Genomic DNA, 17,126 nt, shown 5'->3' with positions numbered 1-17,126 from the left:
GGTGCCTGGAAGAACTTTGTGTTGGAGAAGAATGCTTCATGCAAAGAAGATGGGCGTGGCACCCACATAAATAGAGGCCACAGAAGCCAGTCACCGTGAACAGCCGAAGACCAGGGGAGAGAACAAGGTTAGGGGAAGAGGCTGCTGCATGCGCACCAGGAAGGAGGAGAAGGAGAGGCAGGACAAGCAGATAGTAGCCTGGAGGAAGGGTTTACAGATTTAGGACATCCTACCTCAAAATGACGGAGAACCAGAGTCAAAGGCGGCTGAGGCTGAGGTGTAAAGTGGTGACAGAGATATGTCACATGGTCCAGCAGCAAATTGAGCCACAATCCATCGATTCCCATGCCCTGTCAGAGGCTGTGAAGGTAACCGTCAGCTTGTTTGCTTCAGGGTCTTTCCAGGGATCATCAAGAGACCGAAGATAAAAGCAAAATGCTGCGGATGCTGGAAATCTGAAACAAAAACAGAAAATGCTGGAAAAACTCAGCAGGTCCAGCAGCATCTGTGGAGAGAGAAACAGAGTTAACATTTTGAGTCCGTATGACTCTTCTTCAGAGCTAAAGAGAAGTAAAAATGTGATGAAATTTGTACTGTCTAAGAGGGGGGTGGAACAAGTGAAGCTGGATAGAAGGCCAGTGATAGGCGGGGGCAAAGGAGAGACTGACAAAGATGTCATGAACAGAAGGACAAAGGGGGTGTTGATGGTAGTGGTAAGGGCTAAAGGAGGCGCTGATAATGGCATTAAGGTAAGAAAGCAGAATCTGATAATAGGAGGACAGGGGTAAGCACTCTGGAAAGAACAACATGAATAAGTGAAAGATGGCCCTTGTGGGGGTGAGGTCGGGGGAGAGGGTGGTGGTGGGAAAAAAGATCGAAAATAGGATAAAAGGTAGGGATAAAACAATGAGTAAATGAATAAAAATGAAAATAATTAAAAATAAAAATAAGTGGATAAAAAATAAAAAAATAACAATGAATATTGAGAAAAGGGATAAAAAGGAGGGAGGAAAGAGGAGAGAGTTCATGGTCTGAAATTGTTGAACTCAATGTTAAGTCTGGAAGGCTGTAAAGTGCCTAGTCGGAAGATGAGGTGCTGTTCCTTCAGTTTGCGTTGGGCTTCACTGGAACATTGCAACAGGCCAAGGACGGGCATGTGGGCATGAGAGCAGGATGGGGTGTTGAAATGGCAAGTGACAGGAAGGTCTGGGTAATGCTTGCGGACAGGCCGAAGGTGTTCTGCAAAGCGGTCACCCAGTCTGTGTTTGGTCTCTCCGATGTAGAGGAGACCTCATTGGGAGCAGAGAATGCAGTAGACTAAATTGAAGGAGGTGCAAGTGAAGCGCTGCTTCACCTGAAAGGAGTGTTTGGGCCCTTGGGCAGTGAGGAGGAAGGAGGTAAAGGGGCAGGTGTTGCACCTTCTGTGGTTGCATGGGAAGGTGCTGTGGGAGGGAGATGAGGTGTTGGGGGTGATGGAGGAGTGGACCAGGGTGTCCCAGAGGGAACGGTCCCTATGGAATGCCGACAGGGGGGTGAGGGGAAGATGTGTTTGGTGGTGACATCATGCTGGAGTTGGCGGAAATGACAGAGGATGATCCTTTGAATGACAATATAAATTTCATCACATTTTTATTTCTCTTTAGTCCTGAAGAAGAGTGATACTGACTCGAAACATTAACTCTGTTTTTCTCTCCACTGATGCTGTTAGACGTGAGTTTTTCCAGCATTTCCTGTTTTCATCAGGAGACCTGTCTGGTATATCTCAGTCAGCAGCACACAACTGCATTAAGGCTGTAACTAATGCCCTGTTTGCTTGTGTTGGGCATCACATTCATTTCCCTATAGATTTGGTGCTTCAGTCGCAGAGAGCCATGGCCTTTCCCAATTAGCAGGCTTCTCTCAGGTGCAGGGTGTTATTGATTCCACCTATGTTGTCATAAAGGCCCCAACTCAACATTTGGACACATTTGTCAACTGGCAGCCCTTCCACTCAATCAATGTACGGGTGGTTTGTGACCACAACAAGATGTGTACTTAAGGTCCCCTGGCAGCTGCCACTACTCTTTCGTACTAAGGAGTTCCTAACTCCCTCAGCTATTTCAGCCACCAACACAAATCTGTGGTTGGCTTCTAGGAGACAACAGCTTAAGAACTTGGATAATGAACCCCTTTAGGAGCCTACGAACAGAGGCAGAACACAACTACAATAGTAGCCATGTCATCACCAGGAGTACCATCAAGTAGGCAATTGACACTTGATGTGCCTCAGGAGCCTTGATCACTCAGGCAGGGGTCTACAATATGCTCCAGAAAGGTTATAAAGAATGGTAATGGTGTGTTGCATGCTGCATAACATTGTGCAGTGGAGGAGCCTACAACTTGGTGACAATGATGCCATGGGCAGAGCTTCAACAACTGAGAAGGAGGAAAATGAGGAAGATGATGAGGAGGAGGAAGCCCCTATCCATTCTGATGATTCAGAACTGGATGAGGATGAGGATGAGGAGGCTGCAATGGTAGAGCAGCTTGGAGGAATGATCATGTAGACAGAGCTGACTCTGTTCAGAAGGGGATCATCGCCAGATGGAGCCTTATACAAAATAGATTCTCATAAGGCCCTCCAATATCACAGCCAGCCATCGATCAGCCAGTCTCTGGTGACATACTTCCACCTCAAGAACCTTGTACAAAAACAGAATTACCTGGAAAAACTCAGCAGGTCTGGCAGCATCGGTGGAGAAGAAAAGAATCGACGTTTCGAGTCCACATGACCCTTCAACAGAACTGAGTGTAGTTAGGAGAGGGGTGAAATATAAGTTGGTTTAAGGTGGGGGCGAGGGGAGAGCAGTTGAGGGTGGGGTGCTTGTAAGGGACAAGCAAGCAGTGATAGGAGCAGATAATCAAAAGATGTCACAGACAAAAGGATCAAAGAGGTGTTGAAGGTGGTGATATTATCTAAGAAAAGTGCTAATTAAGAATGGATGGCAGGATACTCAAGGTACAGCTCTAGTGGGGCTGGGGTGGAAAGACTGACAAGGTATTAGTTGTAGATTTAAAAATAATGGAAATAGGTGGGAAAAGAAAAATCTATATAAATTATTGAAAAAAACAAAAGGGAGGGGGAAGAAACGGGGTGGGGATGGGGGGAGGGAGTTTAAGATCTAAAGTTGTTGAATTCAATATTCAGCCCGGAAGGCTGTAAAGTGCCTAGTCGGAAGATGAGGTGCTGTTCCTCCAGTTTGCGTTGGGCTTCACTGGAACAATGCAGCAAGCCAAGGACAGACATGTGGGCAAGAGAGCAGGGTGGAGTGTTAAAATGGCAAGCGACAGGGAGGTTTGGGTCTTTCTTGCGGACAGACCGCAGGTGCTCTGCAAAGCGATTGCCCAGTTTGCGTTTGGTCTCTCCAATGAAGAGGAGACCGCATTGGGAGCAACAAATGCAGTAGACTAAGTTAGGGGAAATGCAAGTGAAATGCTGCTTCACTTGAAAGGAGTGTTTGGGCCCTTGGACGGTGAGGAGAGAGGAAGTGAAGGGGCAGGTGTTGCATCTTCTGCGTGGGCATGGGGAGGTGCCATAGGTGGGGGTTGAGGAGTAGGGGGTGATGGAGGAGTGGACCAGGGTGTCCCGGAGGGAACGATCCCGACGGAATGCTGCCAGGGGGGGTGAAGGGAAGATGTGTTTGGTGGTGGCATCATGCTGGAGTTGGCGGAAATGGCGGAGGATGATCCTTTGAATGCGGAGGCTGGTGGGGTGATAAGTGAGGACAAGGGGGACCCTATGTTGTTTCTGGGAGGGAGGAGAAGGCGTGAGGGCGGATGCGCGGGAGATGGGCCGGACACGGTTGAGGGCCCTGTCAACGACCGTGGGTGGAAAACCTCGGTTAAAGAAGAAGGAGGACATGTCAGAGGAACTGTTTTTGAAGGTAGCGTCATCAGAACAGATGCGACGGAGGCGAAGGAACTGAGAGAATGGGATGGAGTCCTTACAGGAAGCGGGGTGTGAGGAGCTGTAGTCGAGGTAGCTGTGGGAGCCGGTAGGCTTGTAATGGATATTGGTGGACAGTCTATCATTAGAAATTGAGACAGAGAGGTCAAGGAAGGGAAGAGAAGTGTCAGAGATGGACCATGTGAAAATGATGGAGGGGTGAAGATTGGAAGCAAAACATTGATTCCATAATTCCCCATCCCCACAAGAGAGAGAATAAATATCAAAGAATTGGACTCAGTCACATTCAAATGGCTGAAATCCTCACATCATAACCATGGGCTTCATCATATTGCAAACACACGTGGTAATAAGTCATTCACAACCTGGCCCCCTCACATGAACACCAATTGCTGTAAATAAGGGGCTCATGACACCAAATTGCCCATAATCAACCCATGCCCACAATGCTGAGAGTGACACAATGTCAGGCTTCAAATCCTGTACATACTGATAGGATTGTATGTTGTAGCACACACGCAGATGAGGCATCTCACGCGTGAAGAGTCCATTACCATGCAAGTACAGGTCTTCGAAAGAACTTGCACTCCATACATTCCGGACAATCGTCCACTTTCTGACATTGGTGCCGCACGCAACATTCCCAGATTCCTTATAACTGTTTACCCCACAAAGCGCATCCTATGAAACCTGGAAAGCAAACACAGCTAAACTAGTGGGCACAACAGGCGACCAATATTACTTGTACAATACACAGCCTCTTGAATTGCGAAGCCTGCACCTAGGACAGCGCAGCTGAATGCCTTGAACCCAGCACTCGTGCTTGAGATGCATCCTCTTCCCAACATCTATTCATGGAGTCTGATCATTGAGCCTCACTTAAAGTCAAGCTTGGATGGACAATGAAAGATACAAGGAACATTTCAGTGCTTGAGCCTTTGAACACTGGAATCTTATGTGATAGAGCAGCGAAAGAGGAGCAGAAAAAGAAGGAAGCATCGCTAATCAGCCGACAACCTTGATCCTGCTGACGTCTTGTCAAGATGGATCTCAGCATGCTGTGCTCATTATTACCAGTAAGAACTTCATAATGCTGTCATTGTTTTTGAACTCTCTAATGTACAAACACACACTGAGTCATGTACAAGTGTAAGTAAATATATTAAAGAAGTGCTCAAATGCGCTATACACAATGTGATAAGTGTAACAATGGTTAACCCATTAGTGTTCTAGGTGAGGCGGCATCCTGCGCTCATGCACACTCCTACAAAGTGCCTCCCGTGTTGCTTCAGAGGAGGTGGAGGCAGGTTGGTCACAAGTCTGTCTAAAGGGCAATGAGGAGTGTGGTGGCCTGCCGTGTCATTCAGGCTCCTGTCAGGGACCTCCTTGACTGCAGCTTCTGCATCAATGCATGGGCAGCTGTGATCACTGGCATATGTACAGCAGACAAGGGCTCTAGGGGAGGAGCTGGGGAGGTGGAGGAAGATGAGGAGCTCTCAGTACCGTTACCCTCGTCAGTTGCCTGTAAAGCCCTGCATTCGATTTCAGGTGGAGTTGGTAGTGTTGCTTCCAGAAACCGTTGTGCCAACAGTGTGACCGTCCTGTTCAGGGCACGCAGCTCCTCACATATTCCATGGATGTCAGAGCTCATACTCTGAGCAGACTGATCAGGGTTACTGAAGGGAGGCTTGCACCCTTTCCTGGCTGGTATTCTGTTCTTGAATCCACTCCGAGTGCTGCTGCCTGTGAATCGCCATTAGGGTGGTCAATCTCTCATGGTCAGAGCTCACGTGGATGAGGCCCAGGGACAATGTGGAGCTCATGACGGTGATGGGCTCCTCCATTTGCAGTCCTAGAGCTTCCATTGCCCCAAGAAAACAGCCAGATATCCACACGTATGCTGCTGATTATCTAAATACTGTTGCTAAAAGGTGACTCCTGAGGCTCCACGTTCCTGCCCGCTGGAACATCACCGTGACTTTCCTCCCTCCTCGAAGGGGGACCATGCACAGGTGTCTCTGACTCTGGCACCCCCTCCTGCACTCTGGTGTTGTGACTTTCACTCTGTGTCACATACTCTGCATGTGCACTAGATCCCTTCAAAGTTCTTGTATCTGAATTAGTGGTGTGTGGGCTAGTCAAATGTGACACTGTCAAATGCATCTTTGGACATCTCTCCCTCCTTTTGATGACTGAGGTTTGGGGGGGAGGGGGGGGGGGGGGGGGGGGTGGCGGGCGGTGGGAGTTTGGGGGCGATGGGAGCGCAGGCATTGGGCATGTTGAGGAAGCAGAGCTGGTTCTGTGTGAGACACAAAAGAAGCTATTGAGGTAAATCCCTTCTCGAGCACTCTCTGGTGCACTCCATTACCTTTAACCATGTTCACACTGCCCTTATGATGCAACCCCATTCTCCACTCCCTCTCATGCCAAAGTCCCATTGTGTCAGCGAACTGACACCATGAACCCACCAAGGTGATTTCAACACCATCTTCATCACCTGCTACCAGTGATTCACCATCACCAACAGGCAGCTGTTCAGGCTCCCTGGTCATCCCCCTGGCCATTTGTTCCATGGGATGGTTGCTTCTCAGCCAGACTGATCTAGCCCCAGATCAAGCCATCTCCTTGACTTTCTTCACCTTTTCTGACTACAATGACAACACGAATTTATATTAGCCTGATAGATACTGCATGGAGGTGTGATATGCCTTTAAGAGTTAGCAGCATTGCATCACTAGAAGGGAAGTGCATCATGCGATCCAGTCTTAGTTTCACTTTTGTTTGTGAGTAGAACACACACACAGCTCTGCTGCTGATGCCTTCAAGCTTTCTAATGTTCCCTTGTGCCTAGTATAGATAAATAAACCCACAACATATTTACCTAATCCCTTATGAGTGATTGGTGCCTTTAGCTCATTATAACAACACAACGGGAGGGATATTGCTCTGCACTGTAACTGTGCATCACAGTGCTCATGCACATCTGTTCTGTGTGCATCTCCATGAGCTGTGTACACATACAAGCCTCAATGCTGAAGCAGAGGTATGTGCCGTGTCTCGCACCTTAGCTGCAAAACGCAGTTATAACCCTTCCCTTGGAGCTCTGAGTGGATGAGCCAATCAATTCAGCTTGCTGGGATATGGGAATAGTGGGGAAAATGGCTTTGATGTAGATGATCAGCCATGATCTGTCTGAAGGATGGAGCAGGCTTGGTGGGTCGAATGGCCTTCACCTGCTCCTGTGTTCCTCTGTCATCGAACCTATGCACTGAATCCATGAGCACTGATGGTTTCCTACTGTGCATACCGCAGTCGCAATTTGAATCCAGGTCTTATTGGTTGCTCAGGGACATTACGGTGGTCAGCAGGGTAGAGAACTGGTCTCCTTTTCTGGACCTGTTCCATCAAACTTGAAGGTCCTGGTCAGAAAAGTGTGCGGCAGCTGGACCCATTCCTTCCCCCACATCTCTTCTGTGTGACAGTCTATGAATAAAAGTGTAAGGCAAAAAGCGCTGTGAGCCATTCAGATTGCAATGTTCTCATTCATTTTTGTTTGCTTACATGCACTAACTGTTTTCACCATATCATCAATGATTAAAGTGTGGTGGAGAAACAGGCTCCGCACAAACATTTGGTGCCATTTATGTTGTGGCAGAGACTCCAAGGTATCATGCTGTGCTCTGTGACCACTGACAGCCCTACTGGTTTCCTCCCTCTTAATCACACTGTTATGCTATGACAGTGTACAGATGTGAGGGAGCTGGTCAAGGGTCAACAGTGTGGTCATATGCTGATAGATGGGGGAGCAAGAGGGCAAATGGATGGGATAATGAGCATGGCACTGTTCATCGTCATTCATCTACCCACTGAGACATGGTAGCTAACTACATGACTGAATAATATCCGTACCAGATAGTAGTGGCAAAGCGATGCTATCTCCATGTTTGTGTCTTCAGAATCCATTCCATGCATTCAGTGGTTCAATAGAGTACACATTGTTTAGGCAGCAACAATGACAATTCTCCCATAGGGAAAGCCCATGATGGGCCATCCATTGCAGGGTCAGCTTAACAGCTAGAGAACATTTACAGCTTTGACACTCACCTGCCAAGGCACTGGAACTTCACCATCGATGACCTACCTCTCTAATGGGTCTTTCAGAAGGCCCGCTTTTTATCTGCGCCCGAGTCGCCCAACCTGTGTCAGGCCAGACTCCAACCACTCAGCACTTCCAGGGTCACCCGCTCCGGCTCCTATTCTAGCTGCACCCCACTGGACCGAAAGTTCGAAGTTCAGAGATACGTTTTTAGAAGTCGGATTCATGGAGCCGAGAATTCTCCCGTCTCTTCACCCCCGATCCAGGATTGAAAATCTGGACCTGTGTGTTTCTGGTACAAAATGGCTGCATTTCATATGAAGGCAAGAACACCTACTGTGTGACTGAAGGAGCTAAGTTCCTTTCAAAGGAGGGTTTGGTCCCACACTTGCACAACAATGATTTTGTAACTATGCAAAAGGAATGACATTCCAAATGAGTGGAATCCCAAACTCTGGCTGAATTCTAATTGTCAGCTGTAGCAGAACCTCAGCCGTAACTATGACAGTAAAGGTCCCTTTTGATGTCACAAGACACCATGTGACTTTACAACTGTGGTAATTGTGACAATGGGAAGATGCTGACATCAGACAATTAGTATGTAATTCGCCTTCAGAGAGCAGAGGGGCAAAATGAAGGCAGGATGATTAAGAGAGGAAATGGAGAAGTTATTCCCACTGGCTCCCACCCTCAAATGCCTCATTGTGTGTGGGTTGATTTTAAATGCACTGCTTGGAATGGCTGTCAGCACCCCTGAAGTATGGCAGCAGGGTAACCGTTCCCCGGAAAGTGAGTGGCCGGACCACAGCTCTGCAGAGAGCAAAGTGGTTGGCTCCGATGATGGTCCTGTGAAAGTCTACATCAAATTGCACCAGAGCAGCCCACGGATTCTTTGCACAACGCCACAGCTCAGGAACATGGAACTAATGGACCCCACTTTTACGTGGAAAGGACCACGGGGGGTAATGCTTTCAGACAAACCTGGCGTAAAGATAACACTGACGGGCACCCTGATCATTGGAAACTTCCGCAAGGAATTATCAGGGGTTTACATATGCACCATTTTCTTCTACAACCCTGGCACTAAGTCCTTGCAATCCTTGAGTCTTAAGTATTTCTTGTATGCGTACCGTGATCCCAACTACACCTATGAATTTCAGGCCCAGTATCATGCAGCCGACTGCCACAATCCGTACAACAGTCTCTTCTTAAAGAGATTGCACACGGCTTTAAACCAGCTGGTCTCGGACTTGGCCTACACAATCAGTCTACATAAATCAGAATGCCACACACTGAAGGTGCCTTTGGCGGGCATACAGTACGAGCTGTTTCTCACGCTTAAAGTGCACTTGGACGTGGAAGCATTGGACACGATCTGTGAAAACAACTTAGAGGAGTGCGATCACAACCTCCGGCTCGAGAAAGTGCGGCACCGGGTGCAGGCCTTCTTCTCCAAGCAAGCGGAGACGTACCACGAGATCATCGGCCTGTTGCCGATCATCTACTACATTGACGGCACACTGCAAGTGATCCGGGTCGACCGCTGCAAGCCCGGCTACGGCAAGGACCGCAGGAAGCACCCAAAATGCGCAGAGTGCTGCGTGGTGTGTAGCCCAGGGACGTACAGCGGCGGCCACCAAGTGAGTTGCTTGCCCTGCGGCGATGCTGTCCACTATGGAGAATCAGATTGTGAAACTGAGTGAGTGCTTTTCTCGTACGCTTTATGAATCATTAGCATCGACCTTTGCACGGTTGGTGCTGGTGACATTTCCTTTTTTTACTAATGTAAGATATCAGGAACGAAGCCCCAGGTCATATATAGAGAAAGGTGGCATCCTGCATTTTAAATAAAAGAAATCGATGCAAGTTGCCTGTTTCCATATGGTCTGTTGTAAGATTCTACTCATATTGGGTAGGAATGGGGTTGGCTGCTTGGAGCACGGGGAGGAGGGGTGGGGAAGTGGGTGTCGACTTGCATTTTAATAGAAATTTGATATGAATTAATGTTTATTGTTGAAATGATCCAATCTGTATCTTATTCCCGACAGACAGTAATGTTTTTTTAATAAAAGTTTGGAATACAATGTTAGTCGCAGGGAGTTCTTTTCACACTGCGAATGTACCTCAAGGCTCCGTCAAGGAAAGCAAAGAGTGCTTTCTGATCCACTCCAGCTGATTAAACTGTCCTCTTCTTATTAACTGATCGCCACTTTAAGCAATGTGTTATAACATTTTCACCAATTCACACACGATTTTCCCAGCCCTGTCTCGCTCCTGCTTAGGGTTGCCAAATTTGATTGGATTTTTTCAGGGGGTTACAACACATAACCCCAACTTCTGACCCCAATCTCTAACTGCCCTGCCCCCATGCTTCTGTTATTGGCCACCTGACATGCCCATCAAACATCTCATCCCGCCTTTCTGTGTCAACAACACTGCAATCTCATCCCTGCCTAATTGGGCGTTCCTTGGCTGTCAGTCAGTGAGCTTTCTTTTCAATCTCCAATATTACCACGACTTTTTATCTATCAAGTGTTCAAAGAAAATAAAAATAAAACGCAAAATCTTTTTGATGCCTCTGTTATCTCTCTGCTGGGCTGCTCACAGATGGAGATTAATCTTTAATTGCTGCAGACTCCAGAACAATCAGGAGGGTTGGCAAACCCCTACACCTGGCTCATTCTCTGTTCCCCAGAGTCATGCTAACAGCAATTCTTCTCTCGCCCATCAATTTTTAAACTCCCCAGCCACGTCCTTCAGCAAGATCCAAGTCAAGTATTCCCTCAGGTTATTCATAGGAATTACAGTTGAATTATCCAAGTGTTTAAAAAAACAAAAAAATGGTGGCTGGGTTGGCATAAGAGATGGGAATTTCCTCCTCACTCCTTCTGCGCCCCCGAGTCAGCCAGTACCAATGGGTTGGAGAAATCTCTCCATTTGCTGTACAGGTTATTTGAACTCACTCAACCTGACTTCCTAATCCATAGTAAAAATCTGACTATTGTGCTGTACTAAACTGGCTAGGATCACACTGAGGAGTCACAAGGCAGATGTGTGGAATGGCGACATCACAGCTGCAGGGCTTCCTTCTCAAATAAACGTTCAGATACAATGGATAGAGCTCTGAACTTTGGCAGGTGTGTAAAACTGGCAATAGCAGATCAGCTGCTTAGTATACAGCACCAAAGTCAATGGATAGCGACAAAGGAATATTGGGAGCACAAATAAACTATTCAGCCCCTCAAAAACGCTCCACCATTCTAATAAATATGACTGTCCTGCTCCTCAACTCCATCCTCTCACCTTGATACCTTAACTCAACAAAACTCTTGTTAATCTCAGTCCTTAAAGCTCCAATTGACCCCCAACATCCACAGACCTTTTGGAGGAGAGAGTTCCAAATTTCCATTACAACTTGTGTGAAAAACTGCTTCCCAACTGGTCTGGCTCTAATTTTAAGATAATAAAAACAGAAAACACCAGAAATACTCAGCAGGACAGGCAGCATCTTTGGGGAGAGAAACAGAGTTTCATCAGATTTTAAGATTAAGTTCCCTTGTTCTCGTTTCACCCAGCGGAAGAAATAGTTTCTCCATACCTGCCTTGTCAAACCTTCAACCCTTTTAACATTTTAAATGCCTCAGTCTTCTATAGTCAAGGAAAAAAATATTCAATTGTTTTACAAATTGAAAAATGAAGCCATGTGCGATTGCAATGAATTTTGATCCTGCTACTGTAAAGTCAGAAATGTTATTTCATCTTGTGCACTTCCAAATACCAATGTAAACCATCACATTTAAAAGTGATGGTCCTCGGAGTAGAAATTCAGCTTGAGTTTTGCAAAGCACTTGTTATTGTATAGGCTGCATGTTATAGAGCCCACCTGATATTCAGGTCAATTACTCCAATAAACTGAATACCTCTCTGACTCTGGCTACCTCTCATTGACTTCAGTAGAATCAAGCTACCTTTGTCTGTCTGTCTGTCACTCTCTCTCTCTCACAAAGAAGAGGATGAAATTCATGTTGCAGCACGTGATGAGGGAGAAGAGATATTAGGTCAAATGAAAATAGATAGAGAGGAGGTGCTAAAGAGTTTGGCATCATTTAAAATTAACAAGCCACCCAGCCCTTGTGGGATTAATCTAGGTTGCTAAGGGGAGCTAAGGTGGAATAGCAGAAGCTCTGATCACAATCTCTCAATTTTCACTGGAAAATGGAGTGGTGTCAAGGACTGGATGATTGCAAACGATACTCGTCTATTCAAAAAAAGGGGAGCATTAAACCTGGTAACTAATGGTTAGTCACTCCAACATAATGCCAGTGATAGGAACATTATGAGATAACATTATCAAAAACAAAATTAATTCTCACTCGAAGAAGGATGGATTAATGAAAGACTGCGAGCAAAGGTTTGTTAATGGCAAATTAAATGTGTCTAACATGGTAGAGTTCTTTGATGAAGTAACAGAAATGGTTGATGAAGATAATGCAGTAAATGGGTATTCAAAGAATACTTGAAAAAGCACCACATAACAGGCATGATCAGAAAATAGCACAGGAAATTTAGAGATGGTGACAACTAGGGTATGTAATTGATTAAGGAATGGGAGACAGAGAGTAGTGGTGAATGGATGTTATTCTGACTGGAGAGAAGTATGCAGTATGGTGCTCTAAAATCAGTGTTAGAACCATAGCTTTACTTGGTTTGCATAAATGACCTGGGCTTGGATGTAGGGAGTAGAATTTTTAAGATTGCAGATTGTACAAAACTTGACAACGTAGAAAATAATGAGGATGGAAGCATGCTTCAAGAAGGTTTAATGAAGTGCTGATAATAGATTTGCCAGCAAAGCTGAAGACCATGGACCGAATTTTCAGCTCGGAGGGCGGGCATGATCGGCAGGCCAGGGAGCAGCCGGGAGACGGACCGCCAACCACAATTGGCTGCGATTTCACGCTGGCTGGTCATTAATTCAGTGCTGCCGGGGTGGGGGCGGGAGGAGGGTGGGATGATGATGTCAATGCGGGCACGGGCGAGCGCTGATAGAAAACTCCATTAAGGCAGAGAACTGCCTCAGAGAGCTGAAGACCCAAAACCCAAGAAATAACATTTTAAAAATCAGGAAAAAAATGCATGACAATCAGGCAGCTGAACATAGAGTTTATAAAAACAGATTTCTATATTTATTTTATTTAATAACGGAAACTTTACCCCGCCCTTGGTTGAGGTTTGCTGAAAAATGTAAAGGCCGCCTGGCCAATTCGCACATCTGCCAACCATAAGGTTGGACGGGCTACGTAAAATGACAGACAATTGCACCGTTAATGGACTTAATTACCCTCTTAATTGTCGGCGGACGCGCTTCAGTCTTTTGCGCATGGCTTTCAAAAGGGAACTGGATAAGCCCTCATGAAGAGAGTAAATTTGCAGGACTACTGGAAAAGGCTGCAAAAGTGGGACTAGCTGTGTTGCTCCTGCAGACAGCCAGCACAGACCCGGCAGGGCCAAATTGCCTCCCTCTGTGCTGTAAGCGTTCTATAATTCGCTATGTAATTATGTAGACTCAGGCAGACAGACCAATGAAATCAGCAGACACATGGCAGATGCAAGTTAATGTGGATAAGGGTGAGTGATGCACTTTGGGAGCAATAACATAGTGTTCTAAATGGTACTATTTTGAGGGTGGGGGTGGTGGAAGAGCAGAGGGACCTGGGGGTGCTTATTTACAAAATCCTTGAAGGTGGCAAGACAAGTTGATCAAAGGGTGAATAAAAGGTATGGGATGTTACGCTTTATAAATAGGGACATTGAATACAAAAACAAGGAAGTCATTAGACCTTTACAAACCACTGGTTAGGCCTCAGCAGGAGTAATGCGGACAGTTCTGGCCACCACAGTTTAGAAAGGGCACAAAGGTCTTAGGGAGTTTAACAGGATAACACCAGTAATGAGGTACTTCAGTTATACAGATTTATTGGATAAACTGGGATTGTTCTCCTAAAAGTGGAGAACCTGAAAGAGAGACTTCAAGAGGTATTCAAAATAATGAGGAGTTTTGATAGAGCAAGGGTTTCCTCTGGAAAATGGATTGGTAACCAAAGTTCACAGATTTAAAATAATTGCCAAAAGAAGCAGAGAGGAAATGTGCATATTTTTGGTTCAGAGTGATCAAGATCTGGAACATACTGCCTGCCAGGACAAAGGATACCACTGAACTGGTGAAGGACATTCTGTGGAAGCGGGAGGGGAACAACCAGAATTCGTGGTCAATGTTGAAACCAATGGCATAGGTAAAAAAAGGGTTGAAGTCCAACAGGCAGAGATCCAGGAGGTAGGAAAATGATTAACGAACAAAGCCTCAAAGGTGATAATCTTTGGGTCACTCCATACTGAGTACAGACACAGGAGGCTTGTCCAGGTGAATGCATGGCCAGAGATGTACTGCAGGAGAGAGGGCTTCGGATTCCTGGGGCTGAATTTTATGGGCTTGTGGGTGCATATTGCTTACCCCCAATATTCACACACCCCCCACACCCCCACAATTACAAAGGTCAGTTTCAAATGGACCAACTGTAAAAATGTCACCCCACAGAACTAACACACTGGCAGAAAGGGCGGTTTAAATGAGCAGAGAATGGGACTTTCGCCCCTCAGTGGGGCTGCCATTTTCAGCACCCACCTGCCTACCGTTTTATGGGGATTGGGTCAGGGTGGGCGAGAAGGCAGTAGGCTAGTCACCCATCATATTTAACATGCCACCCCCCCTCTCCCCTGCCCCCAGCCTCCTGCCAAAAACACAACCAGGAGGAAGAAAAGAAAAGGAAAGGGAGAGGAAAGGGAGAGGATAGGGGAGGGGAAGGGGACTGGAAGGGAAGGGAGAAGGGGACTTTCATTTATATCACAACTCCCATGACCACATGACACTCCAACACACTTTACAGCCAATGAAGTACTTTTGAAGTGTAGTCACTGTTGTAATGTAGGAAAAATAGCAACCAATCTGCACATGGCAAACTCCTACAAACAGCAACATGATGACTACCAGATTACTGCTTTTGTGATGTCGTTCGAGAGATAAATGTTGGCCAGGGCAGCAAGGATAACTCCACTGCTCTTCTTTAAGATATTGCCATAGGATACTTATGTCCACCTGAGAGGACAAACACAACTCGATTTACCATCCCACCTGAAAGATAATGCCGCACTCCCTCAGTACTGCACAGGAGCATCAGCCTTGATTTTCGTACTCAAGTCCTGGACTGGTTCTTGAACCTCCAACCTTCTGACATTGAAAGGAGAATGCTAGCAGTTGAGCCAAAGTGTAGCTTTTCAGATTACTGTTAACCACTGTTATTCATAATTGACAATGATTTCAAGGTGGGAACAAATAGCTCAGTATAAAAATTTGCAGATGATACCAGACTGGAGTGATAGGCAAGACTGAAAAAGAATGCTGCATAATAAAAGAAGACATTAGAAAGCTTGCAGACTGAGCAGTTAAGTGGAAAATGAACATTAACATGGTTAAATGAGAGGTGATGCACTTTGCTAGGGCACCAAGGAATACCACCCACAACTTAGAACATAAGAGACTTTGTTATGACCACAGCCAGTGCTAATTGCTGCGCAAATCAAATCCCAGAGGGAAACTTGACTTATGGGCCATGACCTTTTTTTGTATTCTGAAAATAAGAAGAAGGCTCAGTAATACTTTTGGGATTTTAAAAATTAGAAGTAAAAAATTTATTACAAGGATAAAAGAAAACTTAAGCACATTAGAATACAGCTACACAGTTAAGATTAATTTTATAAAAACTTCCTCCAAAAAGACTCTCTACTTGGGCAGACCCACAAATAAACACCTCCCAGGTAACACTTCCTTATAGATATTTAACTTTAAAGCTACAGTAATAAACCCAATGTAAACTGCTGTAGCTTTAATGGAGCCATACCACATGACCTCTCAAGTCTCTCCCACTCTGCTGTGGAATACAAACTTCAGAATAAAACTGCTTTTTGCGGCCCAAGGCTTTTCTGGCATGACTGGGTGGCTGGTTCAAATGGCCTCTGCTCCCAGCCCAGAGCTAACAGCTTCTAACTCAACTCCAGCTGTTACCTCAATAGCTGAAACAGCAACTCTAAGATATCTTTTTCCCCTTTCATTTCAGGTTCCATTGTTTTCACACCTCTTTGAAAGCCTTCCAAATATAAAATCTTTCATATCGCTATTTTGTCTTTGCTTTCAGATCAATAAAATGTAATATCTCCCCTTCTATTTACCTATAGAACTTCTGCAAGATATAAGCATGTTTCTTGTTACCTCTGACTCCTCTTATGATATTCAAACATACTGTCAATTTATCTAAAAATGCAAATGTTAGATCTAACCTATTTACTTGTATCTCAAACCAAACACCTCTAAAATTTTCATGTTTCAACCTCCCCAGACAACTTGCCTCCTATTAATCTCTGCCCAGCTTAATTAAATCATGCACACACACACACACACACACACACACACACAGACTTTTTCATAGAATAACACAATATTCCCCAAAGGTATTTTTAAAAACATCCATTTCTCACGCTGAACCTGGAAGGACAATGTGATCAAGGAATACAGGTGAACAAATCATTGAAAGCACCATCAAAGGTGAGCAAAGCAATTATAAATGTTAACAAAGTATTGGAATTTATTTTCAGTGGTACAGAATTCTAAAGTGGTGAAATTATGTTAAACTTGTATCGGGCCGTGGTCAGGCCACCCCTACAGCAATGTGCGAAGCTCTGGTCTTCACACTATAAAAAGGATATGCTGTAGAAGTACTGGAGAAAGTGCAAATTAAATTTACAAGGTTGATATCAGAACTGAGAGTTTACCACTATCAGGAAAGATTGAACAGGCTGTGTGTTTTTTAAGGCAACCTGATAAAGATCTTTAAAATAATACATATGATGAGCAAACCCAATGAGAAGAGAATGTTTCCACTTGAATCCAAACTAGAGATCATAAATACAAGGTGGTAACCAATAGGGAGATAAGGAGCAATCTCTTTACTCAGAAAGTGGGTAGGTTAGGAA

The 17,126-nt window shown here is 45.4% G+C and overlaps 1 protein-coding gene across 1 annotated transcript; it reads left to right on the top strand.

Annotated features, from left to right (window-relative positions):
* Positions 1 to 8,779: 8,779 nt before the first annotated feature.
* LOC144695177 (zona pellucida-binding protein 1-like) lies at positions 8,780 to 9,745 on the top strand. Its single transcript, XM_078566063.1, has one exon. The coding sequence runs from the start codon at positions 8,780 to 8,782 to the stop codon at positions 9,743 to 9,745; it is 966 nt and encodes a 321-aa protein (XP_078422189.1).
* The last annotated feature ends 7,381 nt before the right edge of the window (positions 9,746 to 17,126 follow it).

The sequence above is a fragment of the Cetorhinus maximus genome, chromosome 21 (genome assembly GCF_964194155.1).
Source record: "Cetorhinus maximus chromosome 21, sCetMax3.hap1.1, whole genome shotgun sequence".
Lineage (NCBI taxonomy): Eukaryota > Metazoa > Chordata > Chondrichthyes > Lamniformes > Cetorhinidae > Cetorhinus > Cetorhinus maximus.
This window is presented reverse-complemented; position numbering and strand designations above follow the sequence as displayed.

Bases quoted from the DNA above. Each gene is read 5' to 3' on its own strand.
- LOC144695177 (XM_078566063.1), top strand. From the start codon at position 8,780: ATGGCTGTCAGCACCCCTGAAGTATGGCAGCAGGGTAACCGTTCCCCG.